Below are 17,285 nucleotides of genomic sequence, written 5' to 3'. Positions count from 1 at the left end.
ATTTTCTCTAACTGGTACACCTCCAGAAGTGAAATTCTTTCTTTATTGACTTCCCATTTAGAGTAAATGAACCCTTCTATTTGTCTCTATGACAGTCATAAAAAGATATTTAAAATGTTTTATAATTATAAAAGAAGTATGTGTTGAAAATTTTCAGACTGTACAGTAAATATAAAAAGTCATTTTCTTATTCTTTTTCTCTCCCCTCCCCACTAAGATCTACTCACAGACATTCTGCCATACAGATCTATCTCAGCTTTAGAAAGGAAGTTTTTAACATTATAAATATGTGCATGTATATGTATATTTAATAACATGTAACATTATAATTTATAATATAAAATTAAGCATATATACAGTTATCCTACATAAATATAATACGTACTATGTTTATTCTACATAAAAATATATATCAGAAATACATCCTCTCAGAATGAAGAACAGGCTTTTTCAGGAAAGGACATGTGGAACCTCACTTAGCCATTTGAGAACCACTGATTTGCAAGACCTTCCATCTCTAAAATGCTATGATTAGGTCTAGAATATCCTGAGTATTTACATGTCTTTCATTATTATCACTAACCTACATAATCCAAAATACAGTTAGGAATCTCTTTAACATCTTGAGTAGAAAATCATAGACTGAAATTATTTTTTCAGTCTTTTAATCTGCTTGTTGTATAAGCACATATCTGTGCTCTATCACTGATTATAATTGGTTCCCCACATCAGAGTTTTAGCCTGGGGTCAAAGACTTCAGGGTATTCATAATGCCATGAAAACATATGTGATATTTTGTGTGTATTATTTTTTCTGGGGAAAGTTTCCAACTTTCTACGATCCTAAAAGGTTAGAAACTATGCCTTAGGTATGTTTCTTACTTTTGCATTAAATAAGCTTATTCTTAGCTTAAGAGTCCTTTAAAATTTTTTCTTCATTTGCATTTGACAGCTGAATATTTGAGTTCTTTGTTCTCACCTTTAATAGTCTTCTCATTAAAACCAAAACATATTCTCCTCTACCAATTAATCATAAGGAATGTAAATTTTTTACGTAATTTTTATTTTTTGAAGTACTGAAAGACAGAAGAAGGCAGAGACTGATGCCTCACAATGAAAGTGACAGGCAGGGAGACAAGCAGCTAGAGACAGTGAGACACACAGGCACAGATAAAAGGCCTAAGGACAGAGAGAACAGACAGGCAAAAGAAATATAGCAAAACCTGGAAACACAGAAAGAGAGACCCAAGAACTGAGTAGACAGAGAAGAGGGATGGCAGAAAAATAGGCTGGCAGGGAGAGAATGGAGAATGACTGACAGAGAAGACAGGCAAAATCACCAAAAGGGATGCAGACAGGCAGAGAGAGAGCTAAAGAGAGAAGAAGGAAAGACAGATAAAGGAAGAAAAAAATAAGGTAAGAAGGAAGACAAAGTGATAATAGTGGTTTATACAACACAGTGCTTCATAATTTATAAAGTGCTATCACATACATTATTGCAGGCAGAGGGAGAATCCAGCAGACAGATGGGGTGATGGAAGGATACAGGCCAATCAGACAGAAGAAAGGGGAGAGGGCCAATCAGAAAGAGAGGCTAGAACAGAGACCAAGACAGACAGATAAGAAAAAAACAAGAAAAGAGAAGTAAGAGGGAAAGAGGCAAAGAGTGGAGAGACATAAAGATAGAGGATGAAACAGTTAAACTCAGGAAAACAGGCAGTAAAAAAGCAGAAATGAAAGAACAGTGTATTGTGCGTAGAAGTTTTATGATCATCTTTCTCAAAGAGACCTGGTTAGAGGCTGTGTCTTTGTCTCCCTCAAAGAGTTATAAAATGTCTCTAAGGTAGCATGTGAGTGGAGCCAGAAGGTGGGATGAAAAAGGAAAAAAGTTTTAATCAGGAGCAAAGCTTTTTAGACTAGGAGGAAGACAAACTTCTAAGGCCTAGCTCAACAACATAAAAGGATCTAGATTCAGCTGCCCTTAAATGATTCACATAGACTAAGTGAGAAAAGCAGGGAAGTCGTCTGTAGACTCTGTGTGCATGTAAGCTGAGTTTACTGTTACTTATTAACTGTACCTATATTTATATGGTACTTTTTAGTACAACCAGTGCTTTCATGCCTTCTCCAATACATATTTCAGTGATGAAGAGACCAACAAAGATGTCTTGCTGTCATCAAGACAACTTACCACACAGAGTAGTCTACATTTGGAGAGAGTAAAGCCTTCCTGAGCACTCCTCAGGTACTGGTAGTAAAAGCATGCAACCAGCAACTAATCAATCAAAAAGACAAGTGCCTTGGGTAGCACTTGGCAGAATCAAAATGACAAAAAAGGCAAGCCCAGCCAAGTTAGTTAGGAGTACTGACAGACTTACAGAGGAAGGAGCATCTGGAAAAACTGGAAGAAAAGTAGGGAGAAGTACAGCAAAACACAAGCAAAAGCAAGCAAGCAAAGAGACGTGTCTATGTGTAGACTCTTCTCTGGAGCAGGATCCAGGCAATGTGAAACAGTGGCTGCTTCTGGGGAGAGGAACTTGGGGACTAGGGGAGAAGAATGGGAGAGAGGCTTACTTTTCACAGTCCACTTTCTATACTTTTAAATGTTGTACCATAAGTAGGTACTACCTGTTTAAAAGTTAACTGGGAAAAAGAAACAAAAGAAAAGAAAAAAGCAAGAAGAGATGTGGACAGCAAGAGCCTGCTGAGCAGACAGACAGCAAAAAGGCAGGAAGGCAGCAAGAGACTGGGAAAATGGCAAAAAGACTGAGGCAGGCAGACTGTCTGAGGAACCAGAAACATAGAAAAAGAGATCACTGAAATAAAGGCAAACATGAGAGAAGGCAGGGCAGGGGATGTGGCAAGAAGGCAGATAAGACTTTGAGGCAAAGGGGTTCCTGAGAAGTTTAGGGGAGAGAGACTATCTCCATTGATGGGATGTTGGCAGAGAAGAAGCAAAGGAAGAAAAAGCGGTAAGTACGAAGACTAAAAAGAGAAAAGCATTAAACGGTGGGATAGCAGCATACAGGGTAGACAGGCAAGACAGACCCCAAGGGAGGGAAGGGAAAACGAATAACAGGCAATAAATAAGAAAAGGAACAAGCAGAAGGGCAGGATAAGAGGCAAACCAAGATGGGGTGCCGTGGCAGGGCCTGGAAGGTAGACAAACCAAGAGATGCAAGCTAAAAAAGTGATAGAGACAGGCAGGCGGGGAGACAGATGGCTAGAGAGAGAGTGGTGGGCAAACAGCCAGAGAAGCAGACAGACAACCAGAGAGGAAAAAGAGGCTGCCAGCCAGTCAGGGAGGAGCAGACAGGCAGGCAGGCAGGCAGACACCATAACAGGAGCAAGCAGGTAAAGAGGGAGGCAAAAACAAGGAGAGAAGAAGAAAAATCAAGAGGTCAGGGGAGAGAGAGAGAGAAAATGAACAGGAAAGAGATGCAGACAGGCAGAAAGCGGGATGGACAAGGAGAGGGAGAATAAGGCAAATTAGCAAATCCACATGCAAAGCACACTCAAGAGAGAGAATGACAAATGTTTGTACAGGGATGCACATGGCCACCTTTAGCCACCTGCACCTGCAGATCATAGAACATGTGGCAGGCAGAGGCTCTCAGTACAGGGAGAGAGCACAGAGGCAGAGAGGCTGCAGCGCACATGATTTGCGCTGCATGGCCCACATACACGTGGAAACACTCTTCCCAGACACAGTACGATCCACAGACACACACAGAAGGGGCCAGAAAGAGGGGGAGTCAGGCACACAGGAGGAAGAGCCACACGCAGTCAGAGACTGGAAGACAGAAGTAAGCAGAAAGAAGACAGAGATGGAAAGTCACTTAAGAGGTGACAGAGCCTGCGGGTCCAAGGGATGAGAATGATAGTCTCAGTTAAAAACAAAGATATCAACAGAGAGAAGCCCACACATAGAAAGAGGGGGATACCCAGATGAACTCGTAAAGAGACTGAGAAAGAAGACAGGAGAGCAAGATCGACTGGAAGACTGGAAGAGGAGGAGGAGTTAGACTTAGTACAGAATGATGTGGGAACAGAAGCAAGAGAATTCCAAAGGCCAGGTTAAAAAAAAAAAAAAAAAAAAAAGGATGGAAACCAACACCCAGTACAGTGCATTAGTGTGGGGAGTGGAGCACTAATAAGGAACATTTTAGCTTCATAAACAAAAATGGGCATCATATTCCCAGTAATACTTTCTGGTTGCTGCCCACCTACCCCTCCCTCTCAGGTGCTGCTGAGCACAGCCGAAGATGGGTGGCCAGCAGTTACACTGGAGAGGTAGAGGAATAACCCAGAAATGATTCCGCAGGCATGGAATAGGAAGCAAGGGAAGGGGCAAAGGGAGATCAAAGGAATGGGAGGAAGCTAGAGTAAGAAAGGGTCAACAAGAATGAAAGAGGGTAGCACTGAGCTATTTGCCCTTCTTTTGCTCCATTTGGCAAGGATCATTTTCTGTCTAGACCTCTCTGAGCAAATCTCTGTATGAGAAAGCTACTTCTGGACTCCTTTCCAACTGTCCAATTCCTAGTACTACTTTACCATAAACACTGGGGTACAGTTGGAAATCACAGGTCAGAAAGTTAGATGAAAACGCCTGAGTGTAGCCCCTACCTCTGCTTTTTCTCAGTCCCGGTTCCTTTCTTTTTCACGGTACCTCGGTTGCTTCTACTTTATCGGATAATGTTGGAGATCATGGAGGAAGGCGAATATACTGAAATGAAAGAAAAGAGCACATAATTTCACCATCTTCAGATTTGACTCTTTCCTCTTTATCCTAAAAATTTGTCCTATTTACCCCCAAATTAATCTCTCAAGTCAGTTGAATTTTACATTCTAGCAATTGGAGGAGGGGAAAGCAAGGGAAAGGGGGAAAAGAGTAAAGATAAAATTTACAACAATTATAAATCACTGAAAAGGCTGGGTAAAGGGGAGAATCAAACATGGACTCCTTTGAAAAAAACTCAATCATCGTATCTATTCATCTCTCTCCCCCAAAAGTCACTAGGATTTCTATCACTTTTTTTAAAGAAAGGAGAAAAAAATCCAGTCCCGCTTCTCATTTAAAAGATCTGTACACAATTAAATGCGTTGTGACTTCAATGAGGTATGTAGAAACAGAGTTATATATAAACATATATTTCATCTTTTTCCTTTTCAATGCCTGAAGGGGAAAAAAAACCTTCACATCAAACCACTCCCTTCTGAAGTATTCAAAAAAAAAAAAAAAGCTTTTCTTTAGAGAAGGGAGGTGGGGAGGAAGAGACTAGTAAAGAAAAGAAAAAAAATTAAATCTAGTTGGACTAGTATCTAACTAGTTAACCTTTAACAATTTATGCTGATGTCAGACTGAGCATGAGTACTGATTAATGCCCCCCCTCAAATATTTTTTATAAGGGGGGAGTTAGTCACAGCAGCCATTTTTGTTTTATGCAGAAATCCTTCATGCCCCCCCAACACACACAGACACACAGACACACACACACACTTCAGTACACAAGGAAAATATCTCTATTAATCTGTGCACTAATCAGTTATGAAAAAGGAGAAATTTGTGGGTTTCTGGGTAGAGGCTTGGAGATGGGGGTGTAACAGGGAGGAGAATGGGGGGGTGAAAAATGAAATATTAAGCCAGCCATTTTGTTTGAAAAGGGGATTTTCCCCCCTCTCCTTTTCTTTATGGAGGGGGTGGCGGTGCTGGAGGGGGGGTTGTTTTAAAAATAATTTCAAGGCGGCCATCTTAGTGCCTCAGCTCTGAGAAATATTTCTGAGCGCCCCCCTCAGAATTTAAATATATTTAAAGCAACGGAGAGGGGGGCAGAGAGAAGTCGAAAACTTTTATATATATACACACATATATATGTATATATATATATATATATTTTAAATCCCCCTTTCTTGTTCTCTTGGGAGGAAAGAGAGAAGGAAAAAAAGTCTTTCCTCAATTTTTTTCCAAGACAATTTTTGGGGGTGGTTTGGCCCCCCTCCTCAGACGGCGGCCCCGAGGGTGGGGGTTTCGGAGGGGGGTGGCCCGGGGGTTTGGGGGGCTGGGGGAGGAGGTGAGGAGGAGGAGGACGCCGCCGCCGAGGAGGAGGAGGAGGAGGAGGAGGAGGAGGAGGTGGTGGTAGCGGAGGGGGAGGCGGGCGGGCGGTGGGTGGGGGGGTGGTGGGGGGGCCAGAGCCACAGGATGGCTTCCCCTCTGAGGGACGAGGAGGAGGAGGAGGAGGAGATGGTGGTGTCGGAGGAGGAAGAAGAGGAGGAAGAAGAGGGCGACGAGGAGGAGGAGGAGGTGGAGGCGGCCGACGAGGACGATGAGGAGGACGATGACGAGGGAGTACTCGGGCGCGGGCCGGGCCACGACCGGGGCCGCGACCGCCACAGCCCCCCCGGCTGCCACCTCTTCCCGCCGCCGCCGCCGCCGCCGCCACCGCTGCCCCCGCCGCCGCCGCCGCCCCCGCCGCCAGGTAAGCGGCCGCCCGACTACCCCCCAAGCCCAAGTGGGAGCCGCGGGCGCGCGAAGCCGGGCGGGGGCGAGACACCCACCGCGCGGCCGAGCCGAGGCGAATCCGGGGCGGGAATCCGGGGCTCGGGCCCGTGGCCCTGCGGCGGTACGGGCGGTCGGTGGCGGCCGCGACCGCGGGGCCAGGCCTCCTCCCCTCTCCCGCTGCACCCCTCCCCCGCCGCCACCACCACCGCCGCCACCGCCGCCGCCGCCGCCGCCGCCACCCCGGCTGGAGAGCGCCGGGCGCGAGCTGCGCGCGCGGACCGGGCCACTCGGTCGCGGCTTTCGGGGGAGGAGGAGGAGGAGGGTTTTTTTTTTACCCTCGGCGGGGAGGGGGTAGGCAGGAAACGGCCGAGGCGAAGCCAGGGCCCCCTCCCTGGCCGAGCGAGAGACCGCGGAGACCCTGGCGGCCGGAGGGCGGCGTGGGGGAGGGGTGCGTGGGGGAGGGGCGGCCGCGCGAGCGCCCCTCGGGCTCGGGCCCCGGTGGGGTTGGACCGAGGGAGAGCGGGGTTTCCCCGCACGGAGCAGCCGGCGGGCCTGCCCCCCTCCGCTCAGGACTTGGGCAGGCAGAGGGGGAAAGGTGTCCATTGGACCCCCCCTCCACCCGTGGGGACTTAGGTGCCCGCCAACTGAGGGGCGTTAGGTGGCACGAGAGGGAGGGGTCGTGTGAATGTTTGTGGGCTGCTGATGAGTAGGGGCAGGTGGTGGCCACAGTCCACGCAGACCACTTCCTGGAATAAGACTGGAGCTCGTCTCCTCGCTCCCCCAGCCTCTTCAGGGGACAGCAGTCCCTTAGGATTGGGGAGCGGAGAGGAGAGTGTCTGGGGAACCAGATGCCCCCAGCTCCACCCCCTTCATCTCTCCGGGGTTCTGGGCTCTTTTGTGTCAAGTGCGGTGGGGGGGGGGTCCCCCTCCTGACCCCGTCAGTCTGGGGTGGCCAAGCTGCCCAGCTGTGACTCTCGCGCGGCTGCCATTCACTGTCACTCTCTCTAGCTGAAACCACCCACTCCCTGAGCACGTTGGGGGGCGTGAACTGCCCACCCAGCTGTTCTGCAGCTTGACCATCACTCAGCACCCGTCCCCCGGGGTGACAAGTCACCCGGCGGAATTCTCTGGGAGGCGCTCTCCAGACCGCTGCGCCGCGTCAGGCGCCCAGCGGTGTCCCCCTCAGACCACCCTCCTAGTGGAGTGATTTCTAGTCTTTGGGATAGGTGAGCATCGGGGTGTCCACACCCCCTGCTTGGGGAACAGCAGGGGACGTCCGCACTCCCAGGCCTCTGGCTGCCATGCGGCACAAATGCAGCAAACTTCAAAACGGCCAACATCGGGCTCTTTGTAAAACTGTCATATTGATCCGTGTGGCTTCTGTGGCAAACGTTCCCGTCTAACTGAGACGACCTTTGGGGGAGAGGAGGGTGCTTTCTTGTGTGTCGGGGAGGGATGTGTCTCCTGGAAACAGGATAAAGTCTCCCCGCCCCCCCAAGCTTGTCTGAAAAAGAGAAAAGTTTTGAAAAAGTTCTCCCCGAGAGCCCCCCCGCCTTGGCAGGAGGGGAAGGAAAGGGGAGTTGTGGGGAGAGGGTGCCTTTGGGGTTGCCTCCGGCAGAGGCGCTGAAAAGAGGGAAAGAAAGGCCGCCAGGTCCTGCCAGGGGCTTGGCAGCGCTCACCTATTTGTATTGGGACTCGGAATCTGGGGTGGGTTGGGGTGGGTCCCGGATCTGGGTACGTGGGGGGAGAGAAGCGTGAAAGGATCGGAGGTTGAGATGGGTCTTTGTGTCAACCGGGCCTCCCCCTTCCCCCTTGGCTTTCTGAATAGACCAGAAGAAACGTCAAAGGCTGCTTACATTTTACATCAGAAATGAAAACCCACCTCCCCTTTCCCCCTGGGCAATTTTTATCTCCCTTTCAGCCCTCCAAGTCAAATGAGTGACCCAGATACACCCCCTCAGATGACTTTCGGAGGTAAAACTTCGGGAAAATATTTTTAGCCCACTCATTATTTCTGTCTGCCTAAGTGTGGGGAAAATAACCCTCCTCTAAGGAAATTTGTTCAGGCTGCCCTCGCTCTTGTCTAGAATATGCATTTGTGCACAGGAGAGGTTTCCATTGTTTTCCATTCCGACTGCTTTGATTCTCACCATTTTGTTTTACATTCTTACCCAAGACCAATTTTATCCCTTCCCCCTCTCTTCAGTCTCCTTACATTGTTAAGCGTTTAAAATAATAGCACTCGTGTTGGTGGGGGAAGGGAGCAGGAAGCCAAAAACTCATTTCTTCTCCCTCCCCCTTCTGGCAAGTCGAGAAAAATAATATAACATAATATATAGATGTGATTCCTTGGAGGTGGGGGTGGGGAATGATTGTGGGTGGTGCGGAAAATTCTGGTAGTTTCTTTGCAAAAGGTCTGAAAATACAAACCCACCCCCTGCCTGCAGTACGCATGTGCAGCAGACCTATTATGGTGGTTCGTTGTGGGGGAGGGAGGGGAATTTGAGAAAAAATAAATATATGTGTGAGAGATTGATGGTGAGATTAGAAGAAGAGAGGGGCGGGCGGGAGGCGAGGCTTCGGCCGAGACTCCTCCCGCCGCTTTCTCGGGCGGCCAGGCTCCGCCCTGAGCCCGCCGGCCCTCCCCACCCCCCCGCCCCTCCGAGATCAGAGCCCGGGATGTGGGAGAGTCTGGGCTCCAGGCCAGCATTGAGTGCCTGTTGAGACCGAGGTTGGGACTTAGATTTGCTTTATTACCCTTCCTTGCCTTTCCTCGCCATTCTTGCTTTGCCTCTCCCGCCATCGACGGCTGCCCAAGTTCGGGAACCTCCTGCTGGGGTGGGGAGTACAGTGAACCGGCTTGTGCACCAACCTTGGCTGGTGGTGGAGGCCCGGTCCCTGATTGTTAGCCAGTTGGCCTGCCCTTGCCACTGCTCCGGCAGCCTCCGCTTCCATGTTCAAGTCAACCGAAGTCCTAGGGGTCAGGGTAAGCCGGCTGCTGGGGCATGGCGCCTTCCTTACTGACTTCCTATTACAGTCCCCATTCCGTTTCACACCCGGGCTCTCGACAGCCACCCTCCCTGCACACACGCACGCAGTCCTATAGTGTCTTCCTGCACAAGGGGACACAGGATGCTGGAGTTAGCAGGAAAGGTAGCACTGAAGGAAGGAGAGGCTGCGACTCTGAGCTACTGGAAAACGAGGCCTCTGGTGTTAATTGTGGCTAATTTTCCGTTGGCTGTTGAGGGAGGGAGAAAGGATTGTGTGTCCTAGAGCTAGGGGCTGGGCCAAGCCTAGGCTTTCCCGTCCTGCAGCGGCTGCCTCTGCCTGTGTAGACAGGTCTGGCTGGTTAGTCTAGTGCTTGGTAGAGGAGGGAGGCGAACCAGAGCCCCAGGGCCTCAAGTCTGTGGGGCGTCCTGTCTTCCTCCCTATGGAGTAACGCTCCATTCCCCAAGCCTTCACAGAGTGACACTTTTACAGATAATGGGGCGGGGAGATATCAGGGAAAAGCCTGCCTGGGACCCTCTGACAGAGACATCTGGGGAGAAAGCCAGGAACCTAGCCCTGCTGAAGCAGGTACAGGCCATCCTCTGGATCTGTAGGCCAGAGAGAGAGAGAGAGAGAGAGAGAGAGAGAGGGAAGAGAGAGAGAGAAAGAGAAAGAGTGCGCGCGCGCTTTTGAGAAGGCATATGCTGGGTGTGTCTGTCTGTTCCTATATCTTTGTTTGGGTCTTCTATACTGCGTATAGATGAGTGGGTCAGGATATCTGAAACAAAATATTGAGGTGAAGGGTGAGATCAGGAAACAAAGGGTATAACCCCCAAGTTCTCAAAGGGAGCAAGGAGATGGGAATAGAATTGAAGGTAGATTTCAGGTTACTTGGGAGAAGGAATGTTTAGGTAATTGTGGACTTTCTCCTGCCGAATTAGAGTGTGATGATGGAGGCAGACACTGTGATCCTGTGGGCAAGAAGGAAAAATTACCAGCTGAGGGTTTCTTTTCCTCCAGGACTCTGTAGGGGTGACAGGATGCCTGGTCATTATCCAAGGAAATGTAAATAGAGGCCTCCCTCTTGGCAAAAGATGTCAGGGCCCCAGGGTGTTAGTGTGAGAACCCAGGTGTCCACCTTTGGCTCTCCCTCCCTAGCATCTGGCTTAGGGAGCTGCCAGCTTGTGTCTCCCCACTCCAAGTGCTGGGGTCAGGCCAGGCCAGCAGCTGGGCATGGCTTCCCCAGTTCCTGGGCAGGATGCCAGCTGGCGAAGTGAGGGGGAAGGCAGGAGGAGCCCTGGCGGTGACTGAAAGGACCTGCCACAGTCACAGCCCATGGCCTGGAGCCTGGTCCCTTGTTAGTAGGAAGGGAGGGAGGGGAGTGGTTTGGCTGCTCTTCTCTTCTGAACCCTGACCTCCCATTCAGAACCAGAGCATCCCAGAGTACTCGAAACACTTTCTGTTTGCATCCAGTGAAGGGAGGCAGGGCTTGGAGGAGTTAATGCTGAGTTCCTAGAGAGTGGGAACTGCGGAGATGGGGAAGGGGCAAGCAGAGGGGCCTCAGAGACTGGAAACCTAGAGGCTTAGGTATTCTTGTGCCTTTTGCTTCAAAGATAAAGATGACATTCGGCTGCTGCCTTCAGCACTGGGTGTGAAGAAGAGAAAACGAGGACCCAAAAAGCAGAAGGAGAACAAGCCAGGAAAACCCCGAAAACGCAAGAAGCGTGTAAGTGTCAAGAATTCCTAACTCTGTGGCAAGGCTCAAGAGGCGCGTTCTCGGCTGGGCGCGGTGGCTCACGCCTGTAATCCCAGCACTTTGGGAAGCCAAGGAGGGGGTGGATCACCTGAGGTCAGGAGTTCAAGACCATCCTGGCCAACATAGTGAAACCCCATCTTTACTAAGAATAGAAAATTAGCCAGGTGTGGTGGCACACGCCTGTAGTCCCAGATACCCGGGAGGCTGTGAGGCAGGAGAATTGCTTGAACCTGGGAAGCAGAGGTTGCAGGGAGCCAAGATCATGCCACTGTAGTCCAGCCTGGGTGACAGAGTGAGACTCTGTCTCAAAAAAAAAAAAAAAAAAAAGACCCATTCTTCTCAGAGACCTACATTTTCTCTGGTCCTGATGATTGGTGTTGGGGTGGGGTCCTGAAGCCAAGGAGGCTTGCCCGCCCATCCCCCAATTCCCTGCCACTGTTGGCCTGTATCTCAGGGATCTGGGACCCTAACTTCATTCGACGAGACCTAGCGAAGAGCCCCGTTGTCAATTTAACTTGCCTCAGCAGCAAAGAGAAGCAGTTGAAAGCACAAGCTCCAGAGGACTGGATGAATTCAAGAGCCCAGCATTCCTCTGCCTAGGATGCCAGTCCATTGATTTGGCTCTCTGTGCCTCAGTTTCCTCATCTGTAAAAAGTAGATACAAATTGCTGCCACATAGGATTGTTGTGAAGATTAAAAGAGATAAGATATAATATGTGCTGAGAACAGTTTCTGGCACAGAGTAGGAATGAATAAATGTTATTTTTATTTCTTTTTCTTAGGACAGTGAGGAGGAATTCGGTTCTGAGCGAGATGAGTACCGGGAGAAGTCAGAGAGTGGGGGCAGTGAATATGGAACCGGACCCGGTCGGAAACGAAGAAGGAAGCACCGAGAAAAAAAGGAGAAGAAGACAAAGCGGCGGAAAAAGGGGGAGGGAGATGGGGGGCAAAAGGTGAGTAGAATTAGGGAATGAGAGTGAGAAATCCGCATTGAAGATGCGCATGAAGTGGGGAGGAATGGAGACTGGACTGGAAAATGGAGGAAGAAGCCAGAAAGCCCAGGGAAGCTGGTGGGTAGGTAGACAGGTGTGTGTGTGCGTGGCCCAGAATAGGGGCTGGAGGAGCTCCTACTTCACCAAAACTCTTTTCCCACAGCAGGTGGAACAGAAGTCGTCTGCAACTCTGCTTCTGACCTGGGGCCTGGAGGACGTGGAACATGTGTTCTCTGAGGAGGATTACCACACACTCACCAACTACAAAGCCTTTAGCCAGTTCATGAGGTGCGGTAAGACTGGAGAATCCTTGAGCATAGACACTTTTCATTTGAGGGAGGCCCTGGACCCCTTGGAATCTGATGAAAGCTATGAAACTGCTCTCCAGAGAATTCACAGCACAACCACACCAAATTCCACATGTAATTTCAGGGAATTCCTGGACTCCTAAGGATCCAAGAATCCCAGTTAAGAACTCTTCACTGAGGGTTGAGGAGTGGAGGGGCGGTCATGATTCCAGTGCGGGGTTAGAGAACAGCCCTCCCCTGCCCCAACAGTTCCATCTTCTACTCTGTGACTTGTCTATAGACTGGACCTGAGAGATACATCAGTGTTCCTGAACTTCCTTTGCTCACTTAGCAAGTCTTGTGCCCCTTCCTTAAGCCCTGGTAATAATGCAGGGTGCATTGCTGGCAGTGGGACCTGAGCTTCAGAGACTCCTCAAGGATTGCAGGGAATAGTAGAATAGAAAATAGCTGAGATGGGCCAGGCACGGTGGCTCACACCTGCAATCCCAGCACTTTGGGAGGCCCAGGCGGGTGGATCACCTGAGGTTAGGAGTTCAAGACCAGCCTGGCCAACATGGTGAAACCCAGTCTCTACTACATAAAAAAAATTAGCCAGGCATGGTGGTGCATGCCTCTAATCCCAGCTACTCAGGAGGCTGAGGCAGGAGAATTGCTTGCACCCAGGAGGCGGAGGTTGTAGTGAGCTGAGATGGCGCCACTGCGCTCTAGCCTGGGCAACAAGAGTGAAACTCTGTCTCAAAAAAAAAATTAGCGGAGATGTATTTTGGGAAGGAGGCACTTTAACATATCAGTTCAGTGTCCTGGAGACAGCTGCTTAGGTTCAGATCCTGGTTACATTTTGGGCAAGTAACTTAACTTCTTTAATCCTCAATTTCCTCTTCTACAAATTGAGAATAGCCAGGTGCTGTGGCTCACGCCTATAATCCCAGCACTTTGGGAGGCTGAGGTGGGCGGATTACCTCATGGTGAAACCCCATCTTTACTAAAAAGAAAAAAAATACCAAAATTAGCCGGGCATGGTGGCATACGCCTGTCGTCCCAGCTATTCAGGAGGGTAAGACAAGAGAATCGCTTGAACCTGGAAGGCGAAGGTTGCAGTGAGCTGAGATAGCACCACTGCACTCCACCCTGGCACAGATTGAGGCTCTGTCTCAAATAAATAAATAAATAAATGATAAACTGGGAATAATAATAATAATATATACCTCATAGGAATCTGTGTGGGTTTGGTGGGATAATGAATGGAAAGCACAGTGCAATCAGTGCCTGGCCCCTAGGAAGCGTTCAGCAACTGGTGACTATCATTAGTAATGTTGTCTCACCTACCTCACTGCTGAACATGGTGCTTTTCTCAGCACTGTGGATCGTCCATGTCCGCACAAGAGCTTAGCATCCCACCCCCAAACAGAACCAGCATGGTCTATCTCTTTCACACTCCGTCCTACAGAAGGCCATCTTCAGGGCCTGTGGAGCTTACTAGTAAAATGCAGAGAATCATAGTAACTCAAGAGTATTATTGTGAGCATGAGATAAGGTATATGTGAAAGTGTTTTATGAACTGTGAAGTAGTATACAAAAGTAAAGTATTTTTGTCGATATTATTTTTTAACCTTGTATGCTTTTAAGTTTTATTTTGCTGTTTTTTATTTCCCTTTTTTTTAAAAGACAGGGTCTCATTCTGTCACCCAGGCTTCAGTGCAGTGGTGTGATCATAGCTCACTGTATCCTCTAGCTCCTGGGCTCAAGCCATCCTCCTGCCTCAGCCTCTCAAGTAGCTGGAACTATAGGCGCTACCACACCCCCTTAATTATTATTTTTTTATTTTAATTTTTTGTAGAGATAGGATCTTGCTTTGTTGCCCAGGCTCATCCCGAACTCCAGAGCTCAAGCAATCCTCCTGCTTTGGCCTGGCATTACAGGCACAAGCCATGGTGCCTGGCCTGTATTTCTTTTTTAATGCTTTTTTAAACCTGTTCTTTCCCCTTTTTTAAAACTTATTTTTATTTGTTTATTTTTTTAAATGGCTGTTTCTCCTAATAGGACATATTCTCACCACCCAGGAATCCTAGCATGTACATAGATTTAATTGATGAGGGGAGATGGCAGTGTTCCCAGACCATCTGTGAAGGGTCCGAGCTTTCTGCTTTTATATTTACAGGCCCCTAATTGCTAAGAAGAATCCTAAGATCCCGATGTCTAAGATGATGACCATCCTTGGGGCCAAATGGAGAGAATTCAGCGCCAACAACCCCTTCAAGGGGTCAGCAGCTGCTGTGGCGGCGGCAGCAGCAGCAGCAGCAGCAGCTGTAGCTGAGCAGGTGTCAGCTGCTGTCTCATCGGCCACCCCCATAGCACCCTCCGGACCCCCCGCCCTTCCACCACCCCCTGCTGCTGATATCCAGCCCCCACCCATCCGAAGAGCCAAAACCAAAGAGGGCAAAGGTAGGGAACTCTCTTCCAACAACTGTCATCCCATCTTCCAAACCGCATGTCTTTGCATTATAGTCTGGAACTCTCGCCTTCCCAGCCCTGATTGCTGGAGGAGAAATGGTTTCCAGGAAGTGGGGCTTAGTGAAACCATAGCCTACAGAGGAGTCCAGAGGCCTCTGTGACCTCCATTATTCTAGGATGTGTCATGACCTCCACTTTTTCCTCTTCTCACCCCCACTCCTCATTCAGGTCCAGGCCACAAGAGGCGGAGTAAGAGCCCCCGAGTGCCTGATGGACGCAAGAAGCTTCGGGGAAAGAAGATGGCACCACTCAAAATAAAACTAGGGCTGCTGGGTGGCAAGAGGAAGAAGGGAGGCTCGGTGAGTGACCTGTCCCTGTCTGCTAAACACCTGCGGGCCAAGGATCCAGAGGCGGGGATCTGTGAGGGAAGCCAGAGCAGAGAGCCAAAGGCCTGGGGAGGGCGTGGAATCAAGTCTGCCTCACTGACGGCCACGGGGCTACGGGCAGTATGTTTTTCAGAGTGACGAAGGTCCTGAACCAGAAGCTGAGGAGTCAGACCTGGACAGTGGCAGTGTCCACAGTGCCTCAGGCCGGCCTGATGGCCCTGTCCGCACCAAGAAACTAAAGAGAGGCCGGCCAGGAAGGAAGAAGAAGAAGGGTAAGGAGTGCTGGCTGCATGTGATCCTGTCAGTTAGCCGTTCTCTCATTCCTTTGTTGTCTTTCTTATTTTCAATTTTGACTTCTCTCTTCAATCCTTCTCCCTCTCTCTCCATCTCCCCCTGCCCCACTTCCTTATCCCTCCACCGGGGTATATGACAGTCCTGGGCTGTCCTGCAGTGGCCGGGGAGGAGGAGGTTGATGGCTACGAGACAGATCACCAGGATTACTGTGAGGTGTGCCAGCAGGGTGGGGAAATTATTCTGTGCGACACCTGCCCTCGTGCCTACCACCTCGTCTGCCTTGATCCTGAGCTTGACCGGGCTCCTGAGGGCAAATGGAGCTGCCCTCACTGTGTAAGTACCTAATGCCAGTATCTGATGGCCCTGAGGGACCCACCCATTTCTTTCCCCCTTGGTTTCACCTACCCTCTTCCTACCCCAGATGGCTGAACTTCTTAGTAACAGATGTCCAAGCGTCCAGGATCCTAGTGTATTCCTTTCTCCCACACCTTTGTTCCCAGAATCAACATTTTTGAAACTGGTGTGTCCTTTTCCTTAGTTTCCGCCAGTCTTCTCTGCATTTCTAGAATTCAGGTGTCCTGTCTTTGCCTGTATCTTTCAGTTTCACTCCTTAACTTCTTCCATCTGTTTGTGTGTCTGTCCTTGACCCCCTAGGAGAAGGAGGGAGTCCAGTGGGAGGCCAAGGAGGAAGAGGAAGAATACGAAGAGGAGGGAGAGGAAGAAGGGGAGAAGGAGGAGGAGGATGATCACATGGAGTACTGCCGTGTGTGCAAGGATGGCGGGGAGCTCCTGTGCTGTGACGCGTGCATCTCCTCCTACCACATTCATTGTCTAAATCCTCCCCTGCCTGACATTCCCAATGGGGAATGGCTGTGTCCCCGATGCACAGTGAGTGGAACCGTCTCCTCTCTGTATTTACTGTCAGGCCTGACCCTTTCCCCCATCACTGGGGCCCTCATGTCCAGCTTTTCCTTTCTCTACACTCCCGAACCCTTGTGGGACCCCTGTCCTCTCATCTAACAGTGGGTTCTTTCCGCCTCTTTCCTCCTCTTTACACGTGTCCATCCTAAAGTGCCCCGTGCTGAAGGGTCGAGTGCAGAAGATCCTGCATTGGCGGTGGGGGGAGCCACCTGTAGCAGTGCCAGCCCCTCAACAGGCAGATGGAAATCCAGATGTCCCACCACCCCGTCCTCTTCAAGGCAGATCGGAGCGAGAGTTCTTTGTCAAGTGGGTAGGCCTATCCTACTGGCACTGCTCCTGGGCCAAGGAGCTTCAGGTACTAGGACCTTTTCTTTCCCTCTCCCCAAGGACCTCATTCCCTGCCATTCTCTCCCTCTCTTACCTCTCTATTTGTGGGGCTTCTGTACCCTTTGTTTTCCCTCATCTCAGGCCTCTGGCCTTTATACCCTACTTGCTTAGTTTCCGTATGTGATTCTTTAGGTCTACAGTCCTCTTGCTCCCAATCTCCATTAGCTTTCTTCCCTTAGATATAGTATAGCCTTTCTTAACTTTATGTCCTTTCTTATCTATCTTTGTCCATGTTTTATACTATTCTTGGCTGGGCATGGTGGCTCACACCTATAATCCTAGGACTTTGGGAGACCAAGGCAGG

The 17,285-nt window shown here is 49.6% G+C and overlaps 2 protein-coding genes across 16 annotated transcripts in view; one reads left to right on the top strand and one right to left on the bottom strand.

The window, feature by feature from the left end:
• Positions 1-7,507, bottom strand: part of NAA38 (N-alpha-acetyltransferase 38, NatC auxiliary subunit) — a 30,766-nt gene extending 23,259 nt beyond the window's left edge. The window contains exons 1-2 of one of the 2 annotated variants that reach the window (XR_001826192.2): positions 6,555-7,507; positions 4,626-4,725 (exon numbers count right to left, since the gene is read on the bottom strand). The gene's annotated coding sequence lies outside the window, so the exon portion shown is untranslated. The remainder of the gene's footprint in view (positions 1-4,625; positions 4,726-6,554) is intronic. The other variant, XR_005200834.1, reaches the window with a different exon arrangement.
• CHD3 (chromodomain helicase DNA binding protein 3) overlaps positions 5,083-17,285 on the top strand; it is a 28,448-nt gene continuing 16,245 nt past the window's right edge. For 6 of the 14 annotated variants that reach the window (XM_017531557.2, XM_017531555.2, XM_017531549.2 and 3 more), the window contains exons 1-10: positions 6,168-6,475; positions 11,100-11,212; positions 12,025-12,195; positions 12,398-12,522; positions 14,701-14,984; positions 15,222-15,352; positions 15,501-15,651; positions 15,813-16,006; positions 16,328-16,561; positions 16,746-16,949. In XM_017531557.2, the coding sequence (XP_017387046.1) occupies positions 6,199-6,475; positions 11,100-11,212; positions 12,025-12,195; positions 12,398-12,522; positions 14,701-14,984; positions 15,222-15,352; positions 15,501-15,651; positions 15,813-16,006; positions 16,328-16,561; positions 16,746-16,949 (1,884 nt within the window). In that variant the 5' untranslated portion in view covers positions 6,168-6,198. Of the gene's footprint in view, positions 5,119-6,167; positions 6,476-8,417; positions 8,473-11,099; positions 11,213-12,024; positions 12,196-12,397; positions 12,523-14,700; positions 14,985-15,221; positions 15,353-15,500; positions 15,652-15,812; positions 16,007-16,327; positions 16,562-16,745; positions 16,950-17,285 lie in introns of those variants that run through there. The other 8 variants (XM_017531564.2, XM_017531554.2, XM_017531551.2 and 5 more) reach the window with 7 other exon arrangements.

The sequence above is a fragment of the Cebus imitator genome, unplaced genomic scaffold (genome assembly GCF_001604975.1).
Source record: "Cebus imitator isolate Cc_AM_T3 unplaced genomic scaffold, Cebus_imitator-1.0 Scaffold72, whole genome shotgun sequence".
Classification (NCBI taxonomy): domain Eukaryota; kingdom Metazoa; phylum Chordata; class Mammalia; order Primates; family Cebidae; genus Cebus; species Cebus imitator.
This window is presented reverse-complemented; position numbering and strand designations above follow the sequence as displayed.